The sequence below is a fragment of the Ailuropoda melanoleuca genome, chromosome 6 (assembly GCF_002007445.2).
Source record: "Ailuropoda melanoleuca isolate Jingjing chromosome 6, ASM200744v2, whole genome shotgun sequence".
NCBI classification, from domain to species: Eukaryota; Metazoa; Chordata; class Mammalia; order Carnivora; family Ursidae; genus Ailuropoda; species Ailuropoda melanoleuca.
In genome coordinates, this window is record NC_048223.1 from 13,812,914 (window position 1) to 13,836,380 (window position 23,467).

A 23,467-nucleotide genomic window follows, 5' to 3' on the forward strand; every position below is an offset into this window, starting at 1 on the left:
TTGGAACTCCCATCCCCATGTCTAGGTTCTTCTTGTGAATTTGCTACCCGCTCCTGATTCTGGTGGGGTTCCTGTTTCCCATAACCTGCCCCAGTAAGTGTCCGGGGAGGCTGGAAGGGAGAATTCACAACTAGCAGAGTCTTTCTTCCTTTGATGTTGCCACCTGGACCCTGGAGCCCCTACTCCACCAATCAACCATTTGGGAAATGAGGAGACCCTTGTCTTCCCAGCTCCACGGCAGTTACAGTCCAGCTCAAAACCCACCTTCATATCCCTGTCCAGTACAGCAGGACACAATGCCAGACTGAGGCCTATCACACACACAGACCCAAGCCTGCGCCCGGGTCTAGGCTAAGGAGGATCCCTTGCTGAGCCCTGTCTGCACCCATGATGGAACCACAGCCCCAGGAGCTGAACTCTCCAGAGCAAAGGCACCAAGACTGGCTTACCTGAGAACTGGGTCACCTCTGCATCTTTCCTGGGCAAGATTCCAGACCCAGTCAGCCACACTGTCATCTGGGAAGAATCATTACCTGAAGGGGGAGGGGTGTAAGAGCGAAGGGGACAAGATAGGAGGAGAGGGACAAAGCTGGGGGGAAGCAATCACCGGCTCACTAGATGAACCTCTCCTCCCCTCCTCTAAGTGAAGACGTATGTACTAGCTGGCTGGCCAACCTGGTGCCCACTGGCGCACACCTGCCTCTGGCACTCCTGAGCCCTGGTGACCCTTTCACCCAACCACCTTGCACAGCCAGTGTGGCAACCTGCTCAGGCAGACTTCACTGAGGCCCCTGGCTCTGCCCTGCCTGGGAGGCCCTGCCCTCTATCCTTCTTACAGAGCGGAGGAGAAGAGAAGGAGAAGGAGAAAAAGAAGAGGAAGAGAAAGAAGAGGAAGAAGGAGGAGGTGAAGGAGGAGGGGAGGAGGGGGAGGAGAAAGAAATGTGTATAAATTTCCCACCCAGGTTTTGGGATTCCTCCCCCTTCCTGCTGCTCTGGGACACAGAAGTGAGGACTCAGAGGCCCACTTAGGTCTGCAGCAGGTTTACCCGCTCCAAGATGTACTTCCTTGACTCTGGCAGCCTTGAGCAGCACCCCCCCGCCCTTTTTTAAAAGATTTTATTTATTTACTTGACAGAGAGAGACAGCCAGCGAGAGAGGGAACACAAGCAGGGGGAGTGGGAGATGAAGAAGCAGGCTCCCAGCGGACGAGGCTGATGTGGGTCTCTATCCCAGAACGCTGGGATCACGCCCTGAGCCGAAGGCAGACGACTGAGCCACCCAGGTGCCCCTGAGCAGCCCCTTTCTTCAACCATTTCAAGAATGTTTGTCAAACATTTTGTCAGGTGCCCCCCCCAAGTGTCCCTGAAAGATGGGATTGTACCATACAACCTTTCCCCTGATTTTGCAACCCCAGAGTGCACGTGTCCCTGCCTACTCTCAGACCTCTACCAAGCATCTCCAAGAATGCTGTTCACAGGGTAAGGCCATCTGGGGACCTCTTCTCTCTTCCTTTTCATTTCTAAAATTTCTACCAAGTGTATCTAGTTGGGACAGTGGCATATTGGCCTTAGCTTCTCTTTATAAGATGGGCCTTGGATGGCCAAATATCCCTTAGCTTGGCATAAATGACTTATTTTCTCATTTGTCTCAGAGCCAATCATTATTTGTAATGCAATATTTGGCTAACGAGTAAATCACACACACATACACACATTTTTGGGGAGGGATTTATTAAAAATTAACAATGTCCCTGGCTAGTAAATAGCTCTTTGAACCTACAAAGGTTTCTTGTCCCTGGTCTCTCCAGCAAATCTGGGACTTGTGAACTCCACGGTGAGGGAAGGAGGAGAGGACCCTACTGAGGGGTAGGACTGAGCCTTGGCTCTCCCAGTGGACAGGGGCATGAGTCCCCCACATGCAGATTTGGGAGGCCCAGTGTGGTCAGGGCTCTGGAACAGCACCCGGAACTGTGGGCATAGAGAAGAAAGGCAGGTGGGGACGGGGGGTAAGGGCAGGTGGGGACAGTGTGTCTGAAAAGGTGTGTGCAGGCACAGATGGACCAGCCCAGTGGATAGTGGGGGAGTTAAGGGTCCTAAGGAGAGAGGAAAGCACTTCAACCAGATGAAGACAGGCACGAGCAACAGACGTAGACATCAGGGAAGGCCCCTGACCGGCAGGGGTGTGGGGGGAACAGAAGAGACTGGAATGGAGAGAGGAGGGTTCCCAGGGTCTGCCCCGTCACTCTACAGGGAGCCTGGATCCTGGTGGCAACGGAAGGGTTTTGAGAATGAAAAACTGAGCAGTCAATGGTTACCTGGCTTCATCACTTCTGCTCTGTGTGACCCTGGGGCAAGCTAATTAACCTCCCCGAGCCTTGGTTTCCTCATTTATAACACAGGGATGATAACAGAACTCCCTGGGAGGATGATTCGGGAGGGCTGACAGGAATGACGAGGCGAAAAGCGGGTGGTGGCTCACCGTGCGCTCTGCGGAAATTTAGGGGTGCCCATTAGTACCTTTTTCCGGAAGAGTTGGACAGAGCGCCTGGCGGCGGGTGATTCAGTTGCTTAGGTGGATCAAATTAACAGGCAGATTTTCAACCCAGATTCACACTTCCTGTGGAGACAGGCCCTAAAAGAGCGGGCGACGGTGTTTGTAAACAATACCAGGGCAATTCAAAGGTTGCCGTCGGCGGTGAAAGCAGTGGGTGTTAGGGAAGAGACTGGGGCTGGAAACAGTCTCCTCTGCGCCCGGGGTAGGGTCCAAGCCAGGCTGGCGTGGACATCTTTGCAGTCTTCCTCCCCTTGTGTACACACACACACACACACACACACACACACACACACACACACACACACCAGCCCCTCAGGAACACACGATTGTCCATCTTCGGGTGTAGTCCCGCGGATAGGAATGAAGGAGTGAGTGGATGGAGGGGAAGGGTTTGGGGGACGGTAATGGCCGAGGGGATTCGTCCCCAGCAGCCCCGAAGGCAGAGCGTGGCGCTGGGGTGGGGAGGCGGGAGAGGCGGGAGAGGCGCAGCGCGTCCTGGAGGGCCCCGGGCCGCCCGGGAACTGAGCTCAGGGGCCGGGTGGCCGACCCGCAGCGCCGCCTCCCGGGAGGAAGGCGGGGGCCGGGAGGAGGGAGCGGGAGGAGGCGGAGGGCGGCGGAGGGCGGAGGAGGGCGGCGCGCTGAGAGGTTATTTGTGGTTCGCTTTGATCCCGAGGGGGAACCTGAAACTCTCACATTCCTGGCATAGCAGCCGCCTCCGGCGCGGGCCGACCCTGGGGCTGCGCGCTGGGGCCCGAACGGCCAGAGCGTCGGCGCCACAGCCGAGTGCACACCTCCGCCGCCGAGCTGAGCCGAGCCGGGCCGGGCCGGGTCGCCGGGTCTGACTACGCCGAGCACCCGCGGGCCGCGGCGGTAAGGAAGGCGGCTTAGGCGCTTCGGGGAGCGCGCGGGCGGGGAGAGACGCGTCCAGCAGGAGCCAGAGCCCCGCGCAGCCCGCCCTTTTCCGGGAGCGGGAGCCCGACGCACCAAGCGTCCTCAGGGTGAAGTGCGCCCTTTCGAGGAAGCCGCAAGGGCTGCCCGGGGCCGTTCCTCGCTGCGGGCGCCGCGCGGTGCACCTGGGTCGGGGGCTCTGGCAGGCGCGCCGGTCCCCTGGGGCAGGGGGAGGGGGCAGCCTCTGGGGAGAGCCGGGTCCTCTGTTTTGCGTCGTGGGCTGGGGAGAGGGGCGCGGAACAGGGCAGGAGGCGCCGCTTCCAGTTCAAGTTGCAGGGCCCTGGGGTTGAACTGGTTAAGTGGGGATTACAGGTGTCTTTGCCCCCAACTAGTCCAAGAATTCCTCTTTGTCTTCCTTGGAAAATCCTCTCTGGAGCCACGGAATGGCTCTCACTTAGAAAGAATGCAGCCGGCCGTCCAGCCCGGTGACGTCAGCGTTGGAGCATTTGGAAAACAAAGAGGGCTCGGGAGGCTGGGAGGGAGGCGGACCCGCGACGCTTAAGAACTCCGTGGGCTACCGGCTACCCTCGCCTGCTCGCTTTAGGCGCACCGGCGGCCTCCGGGTGTTCGTGGTCGGCTTGGAGTCCGGGTAGGGCGGGATCCCGGGCTGGCATGCAATCTGATTTAGAGACCTTTGCTTGGATTCCTTAGGCGAGCGTGAGCCCCAGCGAGAGCTGGAGTTGCGAGCTTACTTAGGAAGGGGTGGCGGTGGTTGCCCGGAGCCGGCTGCGCTGGTGCAGCAAAGGTGCATGGCCGGTGTGGTGGTCCCAGATTTCAGTAACGGCTCAGCCGAAAGAATGTGCATCTGAGGGGTCTGACGAGGACAGAGGCGCCCCGGAAGTGTTCCCCGCTCCCAGGCGCATTGCTGCGGGAGGAGACCAGGAATCTGTCCAGAAAGCTCTGCATCCCCCCCCTCCCACTCCGTCGTTCTCAGCAGGAGTCAGCCCAGACGGATTACTTGAGGAAATTCCCCGCGGATGAAACTCTAGGGCGAACCGATTGCAGTTTGTTTTGCCTCTGGTAACTCTGGAGTCTTGCACCTCCACACCTACTGTGTGTAGAGAGAGGGGTGACAGGATTGGGTGTCAAGAAGGATGGGTACGGAGATGCCTTCCAGACACATCTCCCTCTCCTCATTTCTGGGCAGCCAGGAGGAAGGAGGAGATTGCCAATGGCTGCTCTGCCAACCTTCTGAACCCGGAATGCAGCAGGGCCCTGGGGCTGGTTTTGTGGCAGAGGAGGGGCCACATTCTCCCCACTCCCCTCCCCCCAGACATGAGGACCTTTGGAGATGTGGGTTCTGTTTGGTTTTCCCGAAATCTAGTTTGGAGGTTTGTGTTGGAGGAGGCTGTGGGAAGGAAGCCGGGTGAGGCGGGCAGCTTTCCAGGACATGAGCTGCTGAGAGCCCAAGCTCAGAAGGGAATACCTTCCTCGGGAGATAGCCCTGAACTTTAGGCTTCCAGCCCCCAGCCTCAGCTCCCTCTAGCCAAGAGCCTCTCCCTTGCTCCCTTCCTCCAGTTGGCTCAGATCTGTGTTACTGATGTCAAGATGCTGAGTGCCCACCCCCTCTGTGGCAGAGGACCTTCGGGGTCTTTTCTAAGTAGCAAGTGTGTGTGTAGGAGGGACAGTCATACAATCAAAGACATGGTGCCATCCTTTGTTTTTCCTGGAGCGCCCATGCAGTGGCCGTGAGCACACAGACCCATAAACCTTGATGGGTGGCCTCTTTTTGCCTCATTTCACAAAACCGTGGTCATGTTGTAGCCTCTCTCCTCTCATCCCTTCTTCACTAAACCAGACGCATTTTTTCCTTCTTCCTGTTCACCTTGCAGAGTGACTGCCAAGGTCATCCCGTGACAGGGAGGGTTCCGCATGGTGAAGGGGGTAGAGAGGGTGGTGAGTTAACTGTGCCAAGGCTAGGGCTCAGGCATGCGGCACTGCGTTCGGGGCTGTTTGCCCGTGGTATCTACTAGGCTGGACTCATTCTTTATCACCTGCCAATAAACTGGGGCCCTGTCTACCCCTGGGCTGGCCCACTCAGTGGTTAGAGTTGAGCTACACCTGCCCTGGAGTCTCTCATCAGCCTTTTCCATGGGAAGCTGACTGCAGGAGGCTGTGGTTCCTGGGTGGGTGATGACCTTCGAAGTCACTGGTGTCTTTCTTTAGGCCTAGTAAGGCTCCGTGACTATGACTGTAATGGCAATCCTTTGCCAAGGATTTACAGTGCCCCAGGAGCTCAGCGGCCATTGCCTTACTGAATTTTCAACTCCATGAGGCAAGCATTATTCTTTACATTTTTCCGATGGAGAAACCGAGTCTCACAGGTTAGGTAATGTGCCTTAATCAGTAGGTGGCAGCATTGGCAATTGAGCCCAGGTTTGTGTGATGCCTGCCCACCCCCCAGCCTGGCTCTTTACCACTGTGCTTGGGACCACACTGTAATGGAAAGTACCCCTGGTCCTCTTTCCCATGTGCCCCCCCCCTCATTGAGCTTCTTTCTGTCCTCCCAGGTGCCCTGGGGGCAGGTGCCACCAGCCATTGTCCAGGCAGGTGTGTGCCAGCCAAGGAAGCATGAGGACGCTGGAAGACTCCTCCGGGACAGTCCTGCACCGTCTCATCCAGGAGCAGTTGCGCTATGGCAACCTGACTGAGACCCGCACGCTGCTGGCCATCCAACAGCAGGCCCTGCGGGGTGGGGCCGGGGTCGGGGGCACTGGGAGCCCCCAAGCCTCCGTGGAGATCCTGGCACCCGAGGACACTCAGGCGCTGCAGCAAGCCACAAGGCAGGAACCCCAGGGCCAGGAGCACCAGGGCGGTGAGACGCACCTGGCAGAGAACACCCTCTACCGGCTGTGCCCACAGCCCAGCAAGGGTGAGGAGCTGCCCACCTATGAAGAAGCGAAAGCCCACTCGCAGTACTATGCGGCCCAGCAGGTGGGGCCCCGGCCACATGTCGGAGACCGGGATCCCCGAGGGGCCCCAGGAGGCAATCGGAGTCAGGATGAGGCCCTGCGGGAGCTGAGGCATGGGCATGTGCGCTCCCTGAGTGAACGGCTCCTGCAGCTGTCCCTGGAGAGGAACGGTGCCCGGGCCCCCAGCCACATGAGCTCCTCCCACAGCTTCCCGCAGCTGGCCCGCAATCAGCAGGGCCCTGCATCCAGGGGCCCCCCCATCGAGGGCCCAGAGCCCCGTGGACCTCCGCCTCAGTACCCACACGTTATGCTAGCTCATGAGACCGCCACTGCTGTCACCGACCCACGGTACCGCACCCGCGGGAGCCCACACTTCCAGCATGCCGAAGTCAGGTAACTGCCCACCCTGGTCTTTCAAGCTCTTGACTTTTCTTCCAGTAGGGGTGGAGAGCCTCCAGACAAACCTTGTGCCAGGGCTGGTAAGCCCCAGAGAAAGGCCATTGATACCCCTCTCCTTCCCAAGAAGGAGGAGCTGATGCCTGGAGGAGAGCAGGACTTAGTCCACGTCACAGGAGGACTTACTGGTGTCTTTGCTTTAATTTGGAGGTGGATGCCATTGTGTAATTAGCTGTAGCAGTCGAGTAACTAGGGTTCCCAGGGGTACCAGTTACAGTAGGGGGTTAAAGGTTAGGTTTTTGAAAGAACTTGCTAAAGACAAGGGTTGGGAATCATAGCCAAACTGTTTCCAAGCTAAGTAGGGAGAAGGTGGGACCTCCTCCTCTGGAGATTTTTAAGACCAAGTGGACAGTCTGCTTTCTGGGATTAGTGGGAGGCACTCCTAACTGGAGGCAGGAAGGACCAGACGGCCTCCTTAGAGACCTCTCCCTAACCTACACCAGGGAAGGAGCTGCCCTCTTGCTACTCTGCATGTCCTTTCCTGTATTCCCATATGCTGCAGGTGGCTGGAGCCCGTAGTGGGAGAGGACTGGGGGTCCAGGCAAGCCCCTTTCTGGGGAGCCTTGGAAAAGGCTGCTGGGGAACATGGAGTTTGATTCTGAGTGTGAAGGAAAGCCTTTAGAGGATGTGATTTGGCTGACCTCCTTAAAAAGGTCCCTCAGGCTACAGGTAGAGAGAATAGATTCTGAGGAGCAAGAATGGAAGCAGGAGACCAGGAGGAAGCAGAAAGCCGAAAGGGTTTGCAGATATACTGGTTCCTAGAAATGCGGCTCTGCCCCAGGCTTCTCCCTTGGCCTGGCCTCTTCTGAGAAGCGGACACACACCGCTCAGTTCACACACCGCATCTCCCCATGTGCTGGTCCAGGAAACCCCACCAGAGGGGCCTGAGGATTTGCAGCCTCCTTTCCTCTGGAAGGCTTGAGGTCGGAGTCTGGTTCTCTTCATGCTTGCTGAGTCTTCATTTAGTCACCCGCTTTCCCACCATTGGGCCTTTTCCTGGGATAGATGCCTTTCCTTGCTCTCGAGAAACGAGTGACGCCATGGTGTTGGTATGGAGGAACCAGGGGATGGAGCCTTGTGGGTTTTCTCCAACCTCCACCTCTCGTGCCCCCTCCACCTTAGCTCCTTCCTCAGAGCTTGGTCAGGGAGAGTTTCGGAAGCTGAGTCGTGGGTTTCTTCTTTGGGAGCAGCCTTATTGAACCAAGTCAGGAAAAGATAATATCGTGGAAAGGAAATAGACCACAGGAGAACAAAAAAGGGAGGGTGGGGAGGGGCAGAACAGGGGAAGGGAGCGCAAGTGTGAAGGGAAAGGAGACTCTATTCTTTCTCAGAGCTAAGTCATCCCCAAAGAATGCCAGTTGTGTCTGCCTGGCCCGGTGCTGGGGGGAGAAAGTTCATGAAGCAACCCCGAGAATGCCACATTTAGCAGTGCGGGGAGAGTTCGCATATTCCAGTGGGGACCCTCTGCTCAGCCCTGGCTGATAGCTCTACCTTAGGCAGTGAGAACAGTAGGTCTGTCCAGCCTTTCGTTTCAGCTGGTCACATAAGGATTGTTCACTGGGAACTTGGGGGAGGGACTTTTCTTTTAGCCTAGGGTCCTCAGGGGAGCAGGGGAGAGGAGACTGTGGGGGAGGAGGGCATGAGTGCTGGGGGGATGGACCACGAGTGGAATCCAGCTCTCACAGAGCTCCTGGGACTTGGGAAATTCCTGGCGTAACGGAGGCAGTCTGTTCTTTTACACTTGGAGTCACAAGGCCCCAGAAAGGCTCTGTGACCAGCCTCCACCCCCATGCCTCTTGCTCTTTGCTCTGTCCCTTAATGGGGCTCTGAGGGGGACATTACAGCATTACTAGAGCCAGTGGAACATTGTCCCTAAACTCGGGCTACTGCGGTGGTCCAGAGGTGGCCCTGCGCCTAAGAAAACCCAGTGTGTGGGTCACATTTATTCCTTAAGCAGACAGTAGGCTGCGGTTGCCACTGGGAGAGGTAGACGATGGGCCGCCGTTGTGGGAGCACGTGCTGTAGGCCCGGCATCCTGCCAGGCTTTGTGTAGGCCTGGCCAGCCCCTTGAGGCTGGAAATGCTGACCCTCATGGAGCAGAGGCATGCCCGCACCCCGGGGATTTGAAAGCTGATTTTGTCAGGCTTTGGAGCTCAGACTCTTCCCCCAACATCTATGTCACCACTCTGCCCTTAGCCACACTACTCAAAAAATGTTTCTGCAATGGGTGACGGGGCCCAAAATAGGAGGGAGAAAAACGTGGGCGTGCTGCCCTGGCAGGTGCTAGTGTAAGAGGCTTAGAACGGACACGGGGTAGCTGCTGGGGCCCAGCCACCAAGGGGCCCAGGGGCCCGGAAGGTTGTGTGCTCAGGCATGATTGATGTGGCCTCCAGACCCAAAAAGAACCTTCTGTGGATTAGAAAGGTCAAGCACGCATTGCTTAAGATGCCTTAAGTACTGGTCGCTCCTAAGGTCCAGGACTACTCAGGCTGATCCCCAAGGCCTTGGCCACAGTGAGGCTGGGGGTGAAACAAGCATCCTGATGTTAACCCCCGCTAGCCCCACGCCCTTGGCCCTTGAGAGTCTTGAGTACACACAGTGTGGAAAAGGCCTTCCCCACTGGTCACTGCCCCATGTTGTGTGGAGACTCCCCAGTATGCCAGGGGGCTGGGCCCACTCAGGGCTGCTCAGGGGTGGGAGCCATGGGGATCTGTATAGGCTCTGAACACCGTCTGTTCTGTTCCCCAGGATTCTGCAGGCCCAGGTGCCCGCTGTGTTCCTCCAGCAGCAACAGCAGTACCAGTACTTACAGCAGTCCCAGGAGCACCCCCTGCTGCCACACCCAGCTGCTCTCGGCCATGGCCCCCTAGGCTCTCTCAGTCCACCGGAGGTGGAGGGGCCAGCAAACACCCAGGCCTCCTCTGCCACCTCGGGCAGTGCCCACCTGGCCCAGATGGAGACTGTGCTAAGGGAGAATGCCAAGCTGCAGAGGGACAATGAGAGGCTGCAGAGGGAGCTGGAGAGCTCAGCAGAGAAGGCCGGCCGCATAGAGAAGGTAGGCCCTGCTGGGGCCTCAGAGGGGCGGGGTGGGGGAGAGCTGCTGCCCACCCCCTCGTCCTTCCTGTGCCCTCCCTCACTGACTCTAGACAGCTGGGGAGCAGCCTCAAGGCCAGCAGAGCAGGCCTGGAGTGTGAGCAGTTGCTGGCCAGTGGTGATTAGAAAGAGCCCATTCACCAGCTCTCCGCACACCCTTCCCCTGCACACACACACCCCCCCTCCCCCGCAGACACCTCCCACAGAGAGGCCTTTGTGTCCCCCACACAACAGCAAGTCTGTACTAGGCCAGCCCTGGCCAAAGAGAAAGCCCCTCCTCTTGGAAAAAACGAGCTACTTATTGGAATCACAGGCCAGCTCAGAGCACGTGCGGAACCTGCCAACGGCCAAGTGGGAGGGGCAGCTGGGGCCAGGCTGGCCCTCTGCAGTGGATGGCGATGGCCAGAGGAGGAAATACTCCAGCCAGAGGCAGCTCAGGCTGGGGGCTAGTGCCCCGTTCTTTCGTGAAGGTTTACCAGCTGTGTGTTCACAGCCATGGCAGGTGGCCTCAAGCCTCCTGTGGCGGTCCTGTGTGTCCCAGATAGCTCAAACCCCCAGAACATGGCTAAAGTCTTTGTGCCCACTCCTGGCCCACTGGGCTCAGATTCTCAGTAGAAACTGGACAAAAGTAAAATGTTTCTTTCTGGACATTGGGCGCAGGAAAGCTGTGTTTGAGTCCCTTTGAGGCAGCCACTTCCAGAGTCCCTGGCCCTAGGTTCACTCAGCATTGGGACCTTGGCACAACTGAGGGGACCCTTGCTTGCTGGTTCTAGTATCTGATTCATATGTGGAGGCCACAAGCTTCTGACCGTCCCACTGTAGCCACCGGATTTTTGCTGTTGCCTTTTATCCTCTCCTCTGTCACACTTTCTGATGGAGAGTAGCAGAGCAGCCTGGGCCTGTGGAGGGGACCCTGATGCCACACACTCTCTGGGATCTCTCCCCTTCCTTCAGCTCTCCTGTCTGCCTCTTGCAGCTGGAAAGTGAAATCCAGCGGCTCTCTGAGGCCCACGAGAGCCTGACGAGAGCGTCTTCCAAGCGGGAGGCCCTGGAGAAGACAATGCGGAACAAAATGGACAGTGAGATGAGGAGGCTGCAGGACTTCAACAGGGATCTTAGAGGTGAGAGGGCGTGCAGGGTGAGGGTGGCGAGCATCTGTGGAGGCCCTGATTCCTCTGGCCTAGGGAGGGACTCAGAACCTCTGCCCTCTGCAAAAATAAGTGTAAATTGGCTCAACGGGGGCCAGGTTGAAACTCCTTGGGAGCCATCTTGACAGGGGCATGCTTCTGTCTGTTCTAACCCTTGGAGCCTCTCGTGGCTCACCCATGTGGCCCAGAGTGTACCCATGTGGCTCAGAGTATACCCAGGGCTGCCCTCTCAGCCCGGCCCCAGTTTGGAGGGTGCAGCCCCACAGACGGGACCCCAGGGAATACCCGGGCAGGCAGCTTCACCTGAGACTCACACATCTTTCCTTAAAACGTTTTTCCCTCATTTGAAACAGAGAGATTGGAATCTGCAAACCGCCGTCTGGCAACCAAGACCCAGGAGGCCCAGGCAGGAAGTCAGGACATGGTGGCCAAGCTGCTGGCTCAGAGTGAGTAGGGCTTCCGCTCAGGTGTCCGGACAGCTACGCGGGTGGGGAGACCTTGGCAGGGGCTGTGGACACGGAGGATTGGCCCTCCCAATCAAAGCAGTGTTTTGCGCATGGGATTACTGAATGCCTCCGATGTACCCGGCACTGGACTGTCCTGGCTGGGAGGGGTGGCTTCTGAGGAATAAGAGCTGGTTCTGTATTTACTGGAGAGATGAGTGGATACAAGAGGGACAGCTGTGCTGCTGAGTCCCTACAGTATCCTTCAGAACTAGAGGTGCAGTGGGCTGAGGGGGAGGCCAGATAGCCCTGGAGGCAAATGGCAGCAGAGAGAAGGAACATTGAGTTCCCCAGGGAGTTCCAGGCAGCAGAAAGGTGAGGGGGGCCCAGTTGGAACGTGAGAAGCTGGGGAGCATGATGCAACTGGGCCATAGCAAGGTGACCAAGTGGAGGTATCCACAGACAACCGGAAGTGGGTTCCTGGAGCTTAATCAGCAGTGCAGTCTGAAGAAGGGGTTTAGGAAGCTCCTCTCACAGGGGTGGTGGAAGGCTTCTGGAAGAGAGTGGATGAATTCCCTATTGACTAGTTTATTCAGTCATTTGTTCATTAGCAGAACCATGCTAAGCTGCTGTCAGGAATTAGGCAGAGGGTGGAAGCAGGCCCAGGTACCAGGGCAGGGAGGTCAAGCAAGAGGGGTTGAGCTTGAGAAAGGAGCAGGGTCTTCCAACCATGGATTCAAAGGAACAGAGGTGTCCCTGGCCTTGGAGGCTAGTGACTGGGAAGTCGCCACTGGCCTGAGAGAGAGGCTCTGTGGGGAGGGCAGGGGCAGAGAGCTGCCCACAGGGAAAGAGGCAGTGGGATGGCTCAGGTGGAGGTGCATGGAGTGAGACTAAAGGAAGCCCTGAGCTCGGCCGCAGGAAGAAGCTCTAGCAGTCAGAAGAGACAGGGAGGCAGTTAGTAAGTTCCTACTGTGCTGTAGTGGTGTTTGGGCACTTCCAGAGAAATGGGATGGGGGTGGCAGGTGTCCTGGTGAGGGTGGCTTGGAGGAAGCCTACTGTGTGTGAGGGGCCTGGAGAGTAGGGGCTGTCCAGAAGTCGGGGAGCAGCTTGAGGACTGAGCCCTGGCTGGCAGCACCTCCTCCTTCCGTAAGGAAGGCTGCCCAGGGCAGCGACTGGGGGAACGCAACACTGGAGGGATGGGAGGTGGGGGCTGAGCTGGAGGTAGGCTAGGCCTTGCTGAGCCAAGTGAGGTGGCAATGACTTTGGGTCCCTGGGAGGGAGGTGGTGGTGGGGGAGGACAGGGAGGGAGCAGCCCTTGGTGTAGCCCTTGGGAGTCCGGGGGATGGGTTGCTGGCAGGAGGCAGAATGGGGGCATCCTGTAGGAGAGGGTAGGCTGTGGGGGAGCAACGCTGTCTGCCACGGAAAGGAAGTCACTAGGCAGGTTTCTGGGAGCCGGCAGAGGAGGAGCGAGGGGGGGAGGCCGGCCTGGAGGCGTTTCCGCTCCCGGGGAGCGAGCTCCAGGCTGTTCTTGGCTCCTCACTGGAGCCATTAATCTCAAAGCGGCGGGTGACCTGGATGCCTGGCATTCCTGAGCTGCCTGGCTGTTCCGCTCCAGGCCCGCCCCCCGCCGCTCCCTCCCGCGTGCAGCCCAGAGCGACTGGGACAAAGGGACAGGGGCTGAGCTGGTGGGGCCGAGCTGGTGGGGATGAGCCAGTGGCTTTTTTCAAGGCGGAAGGCAGGCATATCCCCCTTCTTCCTGCACAGCTTGCCCGACCTTCCTGTCTGCCCTTGGCCCCCTCCCTGTCTCCCGGTTCGTCTCCCACCCCAGCCCAGGAACTCTCCTCTCCAACAGACAAGACAAGGCTGTGGTTTCATCCTGGTGGCTGGGGATGGCAGAGGCTGAGGCCTTCCAGGCCCTGCCAGGGCCCTAGAGGTTGTGCAAGGCAGCAGGAAGCTGCGAAGCAGAAGGCTGGGTCCCCCCACCCCTCCCCAAGGGCTGAGGAAAGCCAAGCAGCTCTTCCTTGTTCCTTACTACCCATGGAGAAAACACAAAATTCCCAGGGAAAATGTCTCTGGTTGGCCTCACTTTTTTTCTGGGGTCAGTCAACAGTAGTAGGAACGTGTGATCATTGTCACCAATGCCACCTGCTTTTGGTACAGACTCCCCGCTTTGGCTGCTCTGGTCTGGCCCTGCCCTCCTTGGGGATCTGGCCTTGAATCCTGAGGCCTAGCTCTCTTAGCTCTCTGTCTCCCTTGGGAACCTGAGCCTCAGGTTCTGGGGCTAAAAGATGGGGCAGTCATGGTAAGACTGGGATGAGAGGCTGCTGCCTGTAAGCTCTGTAAGCTCTGGGCTCTGTGAGCACATACAGGAAGAGGTCATTGTCTCTAGGCCCAAATCCCTAATCTACTCTCTCTGCCAGCCCTAACGCTTATTAGATGCTAAGTCAGCCCACTGTGGATGCCCCAATTTCAATTTAACTGAGCTTCCTCGTCTTTTCCCTCCACACCAAAGAGTAAGGCCAGCCTGACCCCAGCCTCAAAAAAAGCCAGATTGAGCCAGAGCTGACCTGGGTTCCCTGTGTCCTCCTCCTGTCCCAGGGCCCTGAGTAAATGAATCCTCCCTTGGCCTGCCCAGGTCCCAAGCCTTCACTCTTCTATTCCAGAACCTGTACTGTCCTATATGATAGATACGTAGCTACATGTGGCCCAAAGCTTGATAGTCACGAGAGCCTCGTGGCTACTGCACAGGTGGGCATGGTATAGAACAATTTTATTACAGCAGAAAATTCCACTGTACCGTGATAGTGCTGCTCTAGAGACAGTGCCTTTGAGTTCATCAGACAGGGCCCAGAGCCCACCCCTCTTCCACCGTCCAGTAAGGCAGGCAGCCAACACCCTCTTTAGGGGCCAGGCTGCGCTCTCAAAGGGCAGGTGCACGGGAGGTGGATTTCTACCTAGAGCAGCTGCTGGAGGATGGCATGGTCTGGCTTGGGCCTTGCTTGGCCCCACAGTGTGAAGTGGGTCCCTGAGCAGAGTTCTCCTGGCAAGCAAAAAAAGTGGTTTAAAAGTCAGGATAGTTAGGACCTTAGACACAAATCTTTGGACCATAGTCATTTTCATTATGCCGCAAAGTGCATTTCATTATGAGCTGTGTTACCTACATATCTCAGTGCTCCCCCAGACCAGGGGAGGAAATGTAACACTACTCTGGGGGGCCCTGTGTCCGCAGAATGAGTCCTGGAGCCCACTTTGAGAGGCCTCTGGGTGTGGGGGCCTCCCACCACAGCCAGAAACAGCCTGGTCCTTTGGAGGCCAGGCTGACTTGGGTCCCCACTTCAGCAGCACCAGTCACCTGTGTTTCTTCCCCAATATGTTGGGGGTCACATATCCTACCTCGAGGGGCTGTTGAAGGCTTCAGGGGAATAAGACGTGTAAGTGCCTGGCTCGTGGTGCAGCCAATGTGCTGCTTCTCTTCCCCGTTCTTCATCATCTCACTTGAACGATGGTCCTGCACAGTCCACCTGCGCCTTCTCATCTGTCTAGCCAGTCTCTAATGTCATCACAAGGCTCAAGGAACATTGTGAATGTGTTTTGGAAATGGTGACACCCTATACGAGTAGACAGTGTTTGGGGCTGCGCGTGTCCCAGCAGAGAAGAAGTGTAGCCCAGTTACTACTGCAAGGGCCCTTTGTGATTTACACCGCTGCTCCTCCATCAAATGGCAATGGTAATAATAGTGCCTAACTGCTAGGGCTGTGGCGAGGACAACACACAGTCATGCTCCTCCGTGGAGCCCAGCACGTGGCAGGCTCTCGGTGGCCGTCCCTGACCGAGCGCCCCCACCTCCTCACTGCAGGCTACGAGCAGCAGCAGGAGCAGGAGAAGCTGGAGCGGGAGATGGCCCTGCTGCGCGGCGCCATTGAGGACCAGCGGCGGCGCGCAGAGCTGCTGGAGCAGGCTCTGAGCAACGCGCAGGGCCGGGCCGCGCGAGCCGAGGAGGAGCTGCGCAAGAAGCAGGCCTACGTGGAGAAGGTGGAGCGGCTGCAGCAAGCCCTGGGACAGCTGCAGGCTGCCTGTGAGAAGCGGGAGCTGCTGGAGCTCCGTCTGCGGACGCGCCTAGAGCAGGAACTCAAGGCCCTGCGTGCACAGCAGGTGAGCTCAGAGACCCCGCGAGGGGGCAGGGGGTGGGCGGCACCTGAGGAGGCCAGTTCTGAAGCCCTGGGAGGCCCTGCTGAGATTCAGGTGGAGGCGCTCTTGGAAAAGCAAGGGTGGTCGTGTTCCAGCCTTGCCCCAGCTCCTGCCAGCCACTAGCCTTAGAAGAGGCTTTGCCTCTGGGCTGGGTGCCAGCCTTGGGGACTCAAGACCTGGGCTTTGGTCCTCAGCAGCAGCAGGGGTTGGCATCCTTGGTCCCTAGAGCCGGTGGCCAGGAGCCTTGATGCGGGAGACTAGCCAGCTCTTAGGTGTCTCCCCGACATGGAGAGGGCAGATGGTAACCCAGGTCCTGAGTCTTCATCCTCGCTTTGGGCTGTGTTAGCAACTCTGGCGTTTACAAACCAGGTAGAGTTCTGTCTCCGCTCTCCACTTTGCCCTTCCCGCAGAAGTAGAGTGACCACAGGCCCTGGTCTGCCCAGGCGGGTCCTGGTCTACACCAGTTGTCATGGTATAATTGTTAAGAGCACCCCTTGCCCAATTTGGAGGATACTTTCTCGGGTCCCCTATGCAAAGGCAGGCCTGATCTTTCCTACGCCCTTGGCCATGGGGGTGTGGGAGCAGGTGTGCCAGGAATGGCAGCGGAAGGCCCTGTGCAGAAGTGAGAGCCCTCGTGCAGGGGTGAGGACCTGTGGCTGCCATGCCCTGACCCTCTGCCCCTCATCACCGTGTACCCTTCTCCACAGCGACAGGCAGGCACCCCCCCTGGTGCCGGTGGCAACAGTGGATCCCCAGAGCTCAGCGCCCTGCGGCTGTCAGAGCAACTGCGGGAGAAGGAGGAGCAAATCCTGGCGCTAGAGGCGGATATGACCAAGTGGGAGCAGAAGTATTTGGAGGAGCGTGCCATGAGGCAGTTTGCCATGGACGCAGCCGCCACGGCCGCCGCCCAGCGCGACACCACTCTCATCCGACACTCCCCCCAGCCCTCGCCCAGCAGCAGCTTCAACGAGGGCCTGCTCACTGGTGGCCACAGGCAGCAGGAGATGGAAAGCAGGTCGGGCATTAGCACTGCAGGCCCGGCCAGGCCACCTGAGGTGGGGGGGGGTGGCACTGTCCAATCCCTGTCCCGCCCTTAGTCCCTGATAAACACCCCTCTCCCCATGAGGCTCAGCAGTCCCTCATGCTTCTGGGCCAATCCCCACGTGTCTGGCACACCAGGCATCACACACACGTTCTTTCCCAGAGTTCCCACCGAGTCCTTAGTCTGCCCAGGAGGCCTTGGCTGTGGAGGTGTCAGATGCCATCCAAGGCTCTGGCCTCTACCTGCTCCCCCCACCCCCAGTCAGTCAGAGAGTAAGACTTTCCAACGGAGTCCACGCCATGTGCCACCCCAGAAGGAAGGTGGACTAGGTCCCTGGCTTGGGATAGCTAGTATTTTCTCTCCAAAAACCTCAGAGGCCCCGTAGATTCTGTTCGACCTGTGTCTGCCTCAAAAGCACAAGTACATCGACTGAGCGCATTGGATGGCCAGCAGCTCTGGGCTGTCGCCTCATGGGGCAAGGGTGGTGCCACTGCTGTCATCAGATGAATCCACCCCACCCCCTGACCTGCCTTTGCTGGCGTAAGAAGGGTCCCGTGCCTCATGCACTGGTAGTTTTCAGGGCTTTGGATTTCAGAACTGTGATGACATTTCTGAAGGCCCCCTCCTGGCCCCTGCTGCAAGGGCGAGAGAGTACAGCCTGGCTCCCCGGTGGGGAGGGGTGGACTGGGTTTGCCGGTCTGACCATGTGGGCGTGGCCTCTTGCCCCTCAGGTTGAAGGTGCTCCATGCCCAGATCCTGGAGAAGGATGCAGTGATCAAGGTCCTTCAGCAGCGCTCCAGGAAAGACCCGGGCAAGGCCATCCAGGGCTCCCTGAGGCCTGCCAAGTCTGTGCCATCTGTCTTCGTGGCTGCCGCGGCAGGGACCCAGAGCTGGCAAGCTCTTTCCTCTAGTGAGCGACAAGTGGATGCGCCTGCCCGGCTGGCAACAGGTGAGAGGAGGCAGCCGGGAGGCACAGGCACAGGGCTAGGTTGCTGTCAGGCCTTTGCTCCTAGAACTGCGGCTCAGAGGAGTCACGGCTTCCTGACCCCTTGCCCAAGGGAGCCAGCTTACACGCTGGCTCTGGTGACCGACCAGCCCACAGCTGTCCTGCTGGCGTGAGGGGGAATGCTCTAGTGCCCATCTCCATACATTCCGTCACCCTGGATCCCAGCCACTTGCCATCTAAGCAGAAATAGAGCTTTCTGTGCAGATATCCCTTCCAGGCAAGCTCCTCCGCTCCTCTGAGCAGATGCCACAGAAATCCAAGAGTCCCCACTGGTTCTAAGATTTAATCCACTAAGAAGGGTTCTGCCACTTAAGAGGCTTGGAAACCAATCCAACCTGATAGTTATTCCTATTTGGAAACAGGAGCACTGACTCCTCATCGAAATTCTTGCAACTCAAGAGCAACCCGTACCACCTCGTGCCCCCACTTGGTGCAGTTAATATGAAGTGTCCTTCATGGGGCTCCCACTTGTGGATGAGGCAGTAACTGTCAGCCTCCTGCCTTTGCAGTGGACCGGGCCCCTGAGGAGGAGCCAGTGGCTGCAGCTCCCCTCCCTGCTCATGCCAAACACGGGAGCAGAGACGGGAGCACCCAGACCGACGGTCCCCCGGACAGTACTGCCGTTTGCCTGGGACTGGATCCCGACAGCCTCCTGGGGTACAGCGGGGGCCAGAGGACAGCCTCACTGGGTAAGTCCCCCTTCCTCGGACTTCTGTGGCGCGCAGAGCTGCGGGCTCACTAGGGTGTGAGCTGGAGCACCAGGCCTTTTGTTCCCAGACCCCTCTGGCTCCCTGCACTCCATGGGGAGCCGTGCACAGTGCCGGGCGAGCAGCTGTGTGGGCCACCTCTGTGTGGACGTGAGGGCTGGTTGGATGCACGGATGGGAGGAACTAAAAAGCCTGATTACAGACAGACCCCGAGTTCAGAAGGAAAGCGCCCGTGTGGGAGGCTCTTCGTCTCCTCTTTCGTGGCCTTCCTTACATATTTCATCGCAGATCTAAGCATCTAAGATCATGCAGCTTGGCAGGTGACCTGATGGCAATCTCAAGTTAGAAGAGTTTGTTTAAAAAGAGTCCAAGACACAGATATTTGAGAAGATGCCTTTTGAATCTTTTCTTCCCTTTCACATTAGCCCTCGGGTGTGGGCCTGCGCTTCACCGTCCCAGAAAACCACAGGCACGGAAAGAATGCAGCAGCCTCCCTCCCTCCCTCCCTCCCTCAGCGCTCCCCCTCCCTCCGAGTCTCCAGCCAGTTTAAAGTTATAAATAAATATGTCTTCCACATTGGACGTTGACGGTCTGGGTGGAGAGCTGGGGGCGCTGAGCCTTGTGCTTGGTTGGCCAAGCGGAGGCGGGGACCTGGGCACCTGGGCAGCTGAGGGAGGCAACATTGGTGAAGGGAGATCCTATCTTAAAAATGTGCCAGGATTTAAAAGGACAATCTGTAACACTCGCTGGCGTTCGCCTGTGCTCTTGTCTCTCTCCAGACTCTGTTGCTACATCCAGAGTCCAGGACTTGTCGGACATGGTGGAGATACTGATCTGAAGGAGGTAGCACTCGGGGACACCGAACCATTCCCTGTCTCCTCTGCCCTCTGCCACTCTCGGCCATTCCAGCAGCCCCTCCAACTGCTGCTGCCCTGCTTTCCCCAACCAGGCACTCATTCCCATTGACTGTCTGGTGCCCGGGGCTTAAGAAGGATGCTGCAGGGGTGAGGGGAGCTGTGAGAACACCTGCATGCTGAAGACCCTGCTTCTCAGCCCCACTGGAAACCCAGAAGGGAGCTGAGCCCTCTCTGGCCCCCCAGCTGGCACTCAGGCAGGGAGGGAGGGGATATATGGGTTTAGGAGAACGATTTACCAAGATGGCTGCCCACGGACACCAGGTGGGCTGGTTCAGTACAGAGTCGGCCGTGCTGTTCCCCTGTGGCTAAGTGTGGTCCCAGCCCACCTCATCTGCTCCTCAGCAACTCAGCAGCTCACTGCCTCCTTGAGATCACTGAGACTTGCATCTCCGGGGAACTGTTGAGGGTGTTAGCCCTGCAGAAGCCACAGCCTTGCCCCCTCACTTGGAGTGGGTAGGGGCCGTTTGAGTGGACTGAGATAAGCTGTGCAGTTTGTATATAACCCCTTTCTTGTGGAACAGAAGATTGAAGCATGCCGCTTCAGATTTATGCCCTCTCTGTTCCCCTGTCCCTGCCACCACGGTTCCTGTAACGGCTGACTAGCCTCCCAGCTCTCTCCCACTCTCAAGTTCTTGGCCCATGGATTTTGATGCTGGTTGATCCACATGACGCTGGCTGTCTTTTCCTCCACCGTGAGTCTTGTTTTAAATGCCCGTGGGACCCCTATCACCAGCCTCTTGAAATGGCTCCACAGCTCCTGTCCCTGGGACATTCTGTCAGTTTGGTTATGAACCCTGAGCCAGACGAAATGAGCCGCCACACACAGACATCTGCCATGGAGGGCTTCCCAGCACCAATTCTCTTGAGGGAAACTGGAGAAGTTGCCTTGTTCCCATCAGAGTCTTTATTCCTACCTGGAGGGATTGGGAGAGGGAGCTCTGCTGGTGAAAACTGGTCAGTGAGCAACCAGGTGTGACTCAAATCATCCTCTGAATGGAGTGCCCACGACAAAATGGCACCCATGAGGCTGGCTGCTCATCCTGAAGCAGGGCCAGTGCATTGGAATTAGAGCAAAGCATCCCGTGACAGCCTGCCAGCAGCAGTGACTTTGACTTCTGGTCTTAGAGAGTCCCCCAGCTCAGCCCCAGGACCGATTGGTGGGTTTTAGTAGTTTGTCTTGACTGTTTTTAGTTCTCCTTGAATCTTTGTTTTTGCCTTTACTGTTTTTAGGTTCGGTATGTGTTCTTTTATTCCCATGATTCCTCAAGTTTCCTTTTTAAACATTTGCATTTGCTGGACAATTGCATATTTTTTTAAAATCCCCCCACCCTTCTTTAAAGCTGAAAAATACATTGGTTCATGTGCATTGTTTACAAAGCAAAAAGAAAAAAGAGGGAAAAAAAAGGCAAAAAAATATTGTGAAAGGAAAAAAACAACTTAATATATTTTGGATTAATATTTGGTATTTCTTTTAAAGTATTTTTTGTGCTGTGAACGTTTTCTGCCAAAGACCATGATGTGTGTCTGTATGTTTAAGTTATCGTAAATATTTAAAATGTAAACATGGCTGTTTTGTTATGCCACCCTGTACCAGGACTGCTGCTGCATTCCACTGGGTATAACAGTATTTTAATAAAAAAAATAATAATTAAAAGTGGTGTCTTTGCCCAAGTGAGAGACTACACTGGGACGGAAGAAGGGAAAGGAAAGGGTTGAGGAGTTGGCTGGTTACCCGTGTTCTAGTCCCTGAGCACTCTTGGCTCTGAACCCTACCCTCACTCCCGCACCCTGTGCTCCCGAGTACCTTGGTCCTTAAACATTGGCCAGACCATACCCACGAGTGGCAGCTCAGGGTCACTGCTGCTTCTTGAACAATGTTTTTCTCAGTCTGGGAGGGTCTGGCAGATGGGCAGCCTCCCCACGGAGAGCTTTGTCCTAGCTGGTTTGTTTGGACTCATGCTGTGGTTACTCCACAGTAGGATTGGGTGTCCAAAGGCGGCTTTATCCTTCCCTCAGCTCTGCCCAGCACAGGGAGTCCCAGAGCCATCCAAGAGCCTGGGCATCATGCTTGCCCTCTGCCTGGACACAAGCGGAGGGTGTTTGCGTGCATGGCACATTCTGGGGCCCTACCTTGTTACCTTGTTATGGTATCACCACTGTCGCCCTTTGTCCAAGAAAGCCTGTCACTCTGATCCATAAAAGAGAAACCCATTCTCAGTCTCAGATGTTAGAGTAGAAACAAAGTATCTGTGTCCGTGGGCCAGTCAGGACAATCAGGTTCCCAGTGAGGATGTGGGCTAGCAGTCAGGCTGACCACGAGGCAACAGGCAGCCCTACCGGCTGTGGGCACTTGAGGGGAACAGTTAGCTGCCATGGCCGTGGGTAAAGTATTTTCAGGCAGGTATAGGGACTTGGAAGCAATGTCGATGAGTAACCCAGTAGGATCCTAGAGAACATAGTGTTTCTGAGCCAGCCCTCCTGCGCACAAGAAAGGGAATCAAACAAGTGGAAGAATTGGAAATATCCAAGGACTTTTTCCAGCAATTTTGCATCCCCAACTTTGATGGGCCCCAGCAGATGGGGAGGTCTCCATGCAGGATCCCCACCCAACACAAAGCCGATGCAGCAATCCGCACGCTGTGGCCACACCAACACCCCAGCCCACTCCAGCCTGCCTCCCACCACCTGGGCAGCGTCAATGCCTGTCTTCGTGTTACCAGTTTGCTCTCCGAGGATGCAGGCCATGGAGCTCCTGTTCCCACAACTCTTGGCTCAACCACACCAGCCCACAGCTTCATTTGCTAAGACATGGTGTCCCAACAAAATGGTGGTGCCCATGGCAGGGCATTCCAAAGAATGCCCTTGGCAAAGACATTCCTGTTCACCTCCACCTGCCCTCAAGAGAGCTCTGGGAGGGCAGCCCACACCTGGGTACAATAAGCCCTGACAATACTGCCATGCCACCCCCAGCACCTTTGGCCAGGGACTCAAAGCATCTGTGCCTTGTGTAGGAGCTAGTCTGTAAGAGTCACTTCAGTATTTCCTTGGCACAGACCAGGAGGAACGTAGAAACCATCCCGTGTGCCCAGCACATGTGCATGCATGTGTATTGTTTATGTGTCTGTGCACATGTGTGCCTGAGCGTGTGTTACAGAAAAACATGTGAAGGGCACCAGTATCTTCTGGCTGGTGCCCTTGTAGGACAGTGGGGCCCTCTTGCCACAGGGTCATCAGTGGGTCTGAGAAGCCACTTCTTCTCAGAAAAGGGGTTGAGTAGGCTTCTCAGTCACTTAGAAATTCAGCCTAACAAAGTTGTGGATCTGGTGGAACTGCAGGCTGTGGTGGGGCTGAGCAGGCCCCTGGGGAAAGGAGTATTTGCCCATGTGCCCAGGCACCTGTGATGAGGCAGCCTGGGTCCCGCGGGTGGCTCTGCTGGGCCCTTTGGAGGCCAAATTCCTCTGCGAGAGACAGCCCTGCCCTGCCTGCCCTGCCCTCACCCAGCGTCTCCACTAACAGGGCTGGGGGTGTGGCTCAGAGGGGCCCCACACTGCCTGCCCTAGAAGGCTGGAAAGCCACCTGCCCCAGCCATCTCTCTCTCTCTCTCTCTCTCTCTCTCTCTCTCTCTCTCTCTCCTCCCAGTTAATCATTAACCCTTCCCCTGGCCCAGGCATGTGTCAGGCTCAGAGGCCTTGGCAAAATGTGCCAAGTTAGGGGCAGTAAATTGGGGCCCAGTCATCCAGAAATGGCGGAAGCCACTTCACTGCTCCCAGGGACCCGAGCTGGAAAGGAAACTTGTTTGCAGTGCCACCATCTTGTTTCCTACTCAGTGAGGACGCAGCCAGACACAGTGGTCCCTGAACAGCCCTTGCTGCGTGTGACTGACAGCTCAAGGGCAGCCCAGAAACCCTGGTACCAAGTAGCACCTTTATGTACCCACCCTGCCTAGATCCAATGGGAGAGAAAAGCACGGCAACCAGGCTCTCCACATCCCTTTTTCTTTTTTTCCTTTTTTTGAGATATAAATCACATATCATAAAACCCACCCTTTTAAAGT

General features: G+C 56.9%; 2 protein-coding genes across 4 annotated transcripts; both read left to right on the forward strand.

Moving 5' to 3' along the window:
• The first annotated feature begins 1,729 nt into the window (after positions 1 to 1,729).
• Positions 1,730 to 3,423, forward strand: LOC117802628 (translation initiation factor IF-2-like). The gene has a single exon (XM_034661974.1). The coding sequence runs from the start codon at positions 2,958 to 2,960 to the stop codon at positions 3,393 to 3,395; it is 438 nt and encodes a 145-aa protein (XP_034517865.1). The 5' UTR covers positions 1,730 to 2,957; the 3' UTR covers positions 3,396 to 3,423.
• On the forward strand, positions 3,249 to 21,067 carry AMOTL2 (angiomotin like 2). Of its 3 annotated transcripts, none has more exons than XM_034661972.1 (10): positions 3,249 to 3,423; positions 6,012 to 6,806; positions 9,618 to 9,924; positions 10,939 to 11,083; positions 11,464 to 11,556; positions 15,410 to 15,705; positions 16,449 to 16,756; positions 17,515 to 17,732; positions 18,299 to 18,478; positions 19,276 to 21,067. In XM_034661972.1, exons 2-10 carry the CDS (start codon positions 6,073 to 6,075, stop codon positions 19,332 to 19,334), a joined length of 2,340 nt encoding a protein of 779 aa, XP_034517863.1. In that variant the 5' UTR covers positions 3,249 to 3,423; positions 6,012 to 6,072; the 3' UTR covers positions 19,335 to 21,067. The 3 variants fall into 3 exon arrangements, with proteins under 3 accessions (XP_034517863.1, XP_034517864.1, XP_019662094.2); XM_019806535.2 differs by lacking the exon at positions 3,249 to 3,423 and adding an exon at positions 3,958 to 4,090; XM_034661973.1 differs by lacking the exon at positions 18,299 to 18,478 and having other exon boundaries at positions 3,269 to 3,423.
• The last annotated feature ends 2,400 nt before the right edge of the window (positions 21,068 to 23,467 follow it).